The 3,579-nt window shown below is 57.7% G+C and overlaps 1 protein-coding gene across 1 annotated transcript; it reads left to right on the top strand.

Annotated features, from left to right (window-relative positions):
• The first annotated feature begins 206 nt into the window (after positions 1 to 206).
• On the top strand, positions 207 to 3,375 carry LOC133924360 (formin-like protein 2). The gene is made up of 4 exons (XM_062369853.1): positions 207 to 1,948; positions 2,044 to 2,237; positions 2,317 to 2,552; positions 2,666 to 3,375. The coding sequence occupies exons 1-4, from the start codon at positions 561 to 563 to the stop codon at positions 3,323 to 3,325; spliced, it is 2,478 nt and encodes an 825-aa protein (XP_062225837.1). The 5' UTR covers positions 207 to 560; the 3' UTR covers positions 3,326 to 3,375.
• Positions 3,376 to 3,579: the final 204 nt, after the last annotated feature.

Here is a 3,579-nt window from a genome sequence, read left to right as displayed (position 1 = left end):
CACCATGATAGACGGATGAAGAATAAAAAATGAGGGCCGACGGATGGAGATCGGACGCTCAGCCGCGTCGACTGAAAATCACACTTTTTGAGCGATTGAGGTATAGCACGTCTCTTATTTTTAATCTGTGCAAATTTCTTTTTTGTGAACCATGAAGTACTTACTACTCATCTTCTAATCTTATTCTGAAAATATCAAAAGAATTTCTGTGGAGTCGTCTTCACAAAGAGAAATTAGCAACCAACAGCTCGGAGATATTAGCCAAGTCAGAAGCCAAGACACATCACACGTGCATGGACACAGTAATGCAAGAGCATATAGGCAGGTACATGGGATGCAACAATGGCGTCACTGCACTGCCACGCGCACCTGCCACTGTTCAGGGATTCCTTGGAGTGGCATTGAAGGCTCCTAGCTGAGCTGACCGTGTACGTTCCTGCCTCTGCCTGCCTACCGGCGCCAATCCTTGTATCTCACAGCCTTCACAGCTTTCTCCCACCAAAGAACACTATCCTCTGCTCTCCCACCATCGATCCATTCCCTCCCCTTGAAATGGTTTGATGCCTGCAGCCATGTCCAGTCTCTCTAGACGACTCCTGCTCTGCCTCTTCTTGATCGCATGCTTCGCCGGTCTTTTATTCTCGATCACCGGCAATGGCAAGAAGAGGAGGGAAGCTGGTAATGGCCATGCAAGGTTCAGATTGCTGCGTGATTTTAACACTCTCGGTCTGAAGCAGAAGCAGAAGCAGCATCATGGTCATGGAGTCTCTCCAGCCCCAGCTCCGGCTCATGCTCACTTACCTCTGCTCCACAAGGACGCGCGACTCCCGGTCCACGGAAAAGTTGTCCACAACCACGAGAGAGGAAATGCCACCGCGCAGAGCCCGCGCGACGGGGGAGGCGAGCACGGAAGTAAAAATACAAGCACGCAGCTGGTCGCTGTTGCCGCGGCGGCGGCGTTGTCCGGGGCTGTGCTGGTGCTCCTTGCCGTCCTGGTAGTGTTCCTGACGTGCAAAAGGTTTCAGGGGAGGCGCGGGGGTGCTGACCTCAACGGCACCAACAAGGTGAGCTTCGAGCCGGGCCCGGGCCTGCTCTACCTGGACACCATCAAGCCGTACCTCGAGGCCGGCCACGACGACGGCAGAGGAAAGGCACCGCCGGAGATGGCCGGGCCGAAGCATGACGAACCCAAGTGCGAGGGGGAAGGCAGTGGAGGTTGCTCCGACGATGGCGCCGAGTCGGTCCACTCCTCGTGCTGCTTCCAGTCGTCGCACTTCTCCTACTCCGAGCTACGGGACGCGAAGGGCAGCCAAGCCGACGGCGTGTCGCCGTCGCCCTCCGGCCAGTCGAAGCGGCGGAGCTCTGCCCCTACGACGCCTTCAGATAAGAAGGTTGCAGATCCGTATTCGCCGCTGTGCCCGCGCACGCCGAGTAATGAGGACCGGGGCCGCCGCGCACACTCCCCGAGCTCATCGGTGACCGTGTCGACAGCGCAGCTGCTCAAGGATCATGAGCTCCAGGGAACTTGTCAACCCGTCAAGTCTCTAAAATTTGAAAGCGGCAGCGCCTGTCACGTAAAAGAAGCAGAAGCAGAGGCGGACACCGTGAGCTCGGATGCAACAGGTAGCAATACGGTGCCGCCGGTTCCGCCTCCGCCGCCGCCGGTGGTAAAACAGCAGCAAAATATTCAGACAAGTTGTGGTGGTCCGGCCATTCCCCTACCGCCGCCGCCGCCGCCACTTCTAGTCCCGCAACAAAATAATGTTCAGAGGAGCAGTGGGCCCGGCCTCCCGCCGCCGCCCGCGCCGCCTGGTCTGTTCAGGCAGAGCGCACCGGTCGGCAAGAACGGCGCGCCGCTGCCCAAGCTGAAGCCGCTGCACTGGGACAAGGTACGTGCCGCGCCCAACCGGCGGATGGTGTGGGACAGGATCCGATCCAGCTCGTTCGAGTAAGTTTGAATCACCTCCGCACGTACCGCTTCCCGCGCACTCCCCTATGATCATGAACGAATTCGAAGTGTAACCACTGCTTGATGCTTCGCAGATTGGACGAAAAGATGATCGAATCGTTGTTCGGGTACAACGCCGCGAGGCGCTCGGCGAAGCACGAGGAGGCCCAGATCTGGAGCCCCTCGCTAGGGCACCACGTCCTGGACCCCAAGAGGCTGCAGAACATCACCATCTTGATGAAGGCCTTGGACGCCACTGCCGAGCAGATCTACGCCGCTTTGCTGCAGGGTAAGTAAAGCAAACTGCGAGCGACAACAAGTACGGATCTTTTGTCTCGTGCCTACATGGTTTGGTCGGGTTGGTTCAGGGAGCAGCTTGTCGGTGCAGCAGCTGGAGGCGCTGATCAAGATGGCACCGACCAAGGAAGAGGTCGACAAGCTCTCGAGCTACGACGGCGATGTCGGCAGCCTGGTCCCGGCCGAAAGGCTCCTCAAGGTGGTGCTCACGATACCGAGCGCGTTCGCGCGCGTCGAGGCCATGCTGTACCGGGAGACCTTCGCCGACGAGGTCGGCCACATCAAGAAGTCGTTCGCAATGCTCGAGGTAAGCGAGACGAGGCAGGCAATCTTGGGCTCCTCGCGTTAGCTGGTGTGCCAATTCTACTCGTGGTCAAACTGTTCTAACGTTGTCGCACGTTCTTTCTTCGTGTCTCAAAGGATGCGTGCAGGGAGCTGATGTCGAGCAAGCTGTTCCTGAAGCTGCTGGAGGCCGTGCTGAAGACCGGGAATCGGATGAACGTCGGGACGGCGAGGGGCGGCGCCATGGCGTTCAAGCTCGACGCGCTGCTCAAGCTCGCCGACGTCAAGGGCACCGATGGGAAGACCACGCTGCTGCACTTCGTGGTCCAGGAAATGATTCGGTCGCAGAAGCCAACGATGCGCACGGCGGAGGGGACGGACATCGTCACCGGGCTTGCCGCCGAGCTCACCAACGTCAAGAAGACGGCGACCGTCGACCTGGACGTGCTCACCACCTCAGTGTGCAGCCTGTCGCACGGTCTGTCCCGGATCAAGGAGCTAGTGGGCAAGGACCTGTCCGGCGACGAGAGGAGCCAGTGCTTCGTCGCCTTCATGGCACCGTTCGTCGGCCACGCAGAGGAGGTGATCCGGGAGCTGGAGGACGGCGAGCGCCGGGTCCTGGGGCACGTCAGGGACATCACCGAGTACTACCACGGCGACGTCGGCAAGGACGAGGCGAGCCCACTCAGGATCTTCGTCATTGTCAGGGACTTCTTGACGATGCTGGAGAGGGTGTGCAAAGAGGTGAGGAGAGCCAGGAGTTTCCATGGATCAAATCCTCCCTGTCTTCCTGAATAATGTATGACCGATACTGCAAAACGGGAAAAAGAACAACATTGTAATTCTTAGTTTTGCGTTGTTCTTGATCTTGTGAGGTCAGAAATGAATTCGTCGTAGATCAGAAACATTTGTTTCTTCTTCTATTTCATGTGCGTCCGCGAACCGCATAACCTTGACTCTTGAGCACTCATAGCAACTGGCGAGTAACCGGAATCCGATGCTGCAAACTGAATACGTCTGATACTGAAAATTGCCGTTCAGATGAGTAGTAG

Source organism: Phragmites australis, chromosome 7, assembly GCF_958298935.1.
Source record: "Phragmites australis chromosome 7, lpPhrAust1.1, whole genome shotgun sequence".
NCBI classification, from domain to species: Eukaryota; Viridiplantae; Streptophyta; class Magnoliopsida; order Poales; family Poaceae; genus Phragmites; species Phragmites australis.
This window is presented reverse-complemented; position numbering and strand designations above follow the sequence as displayed.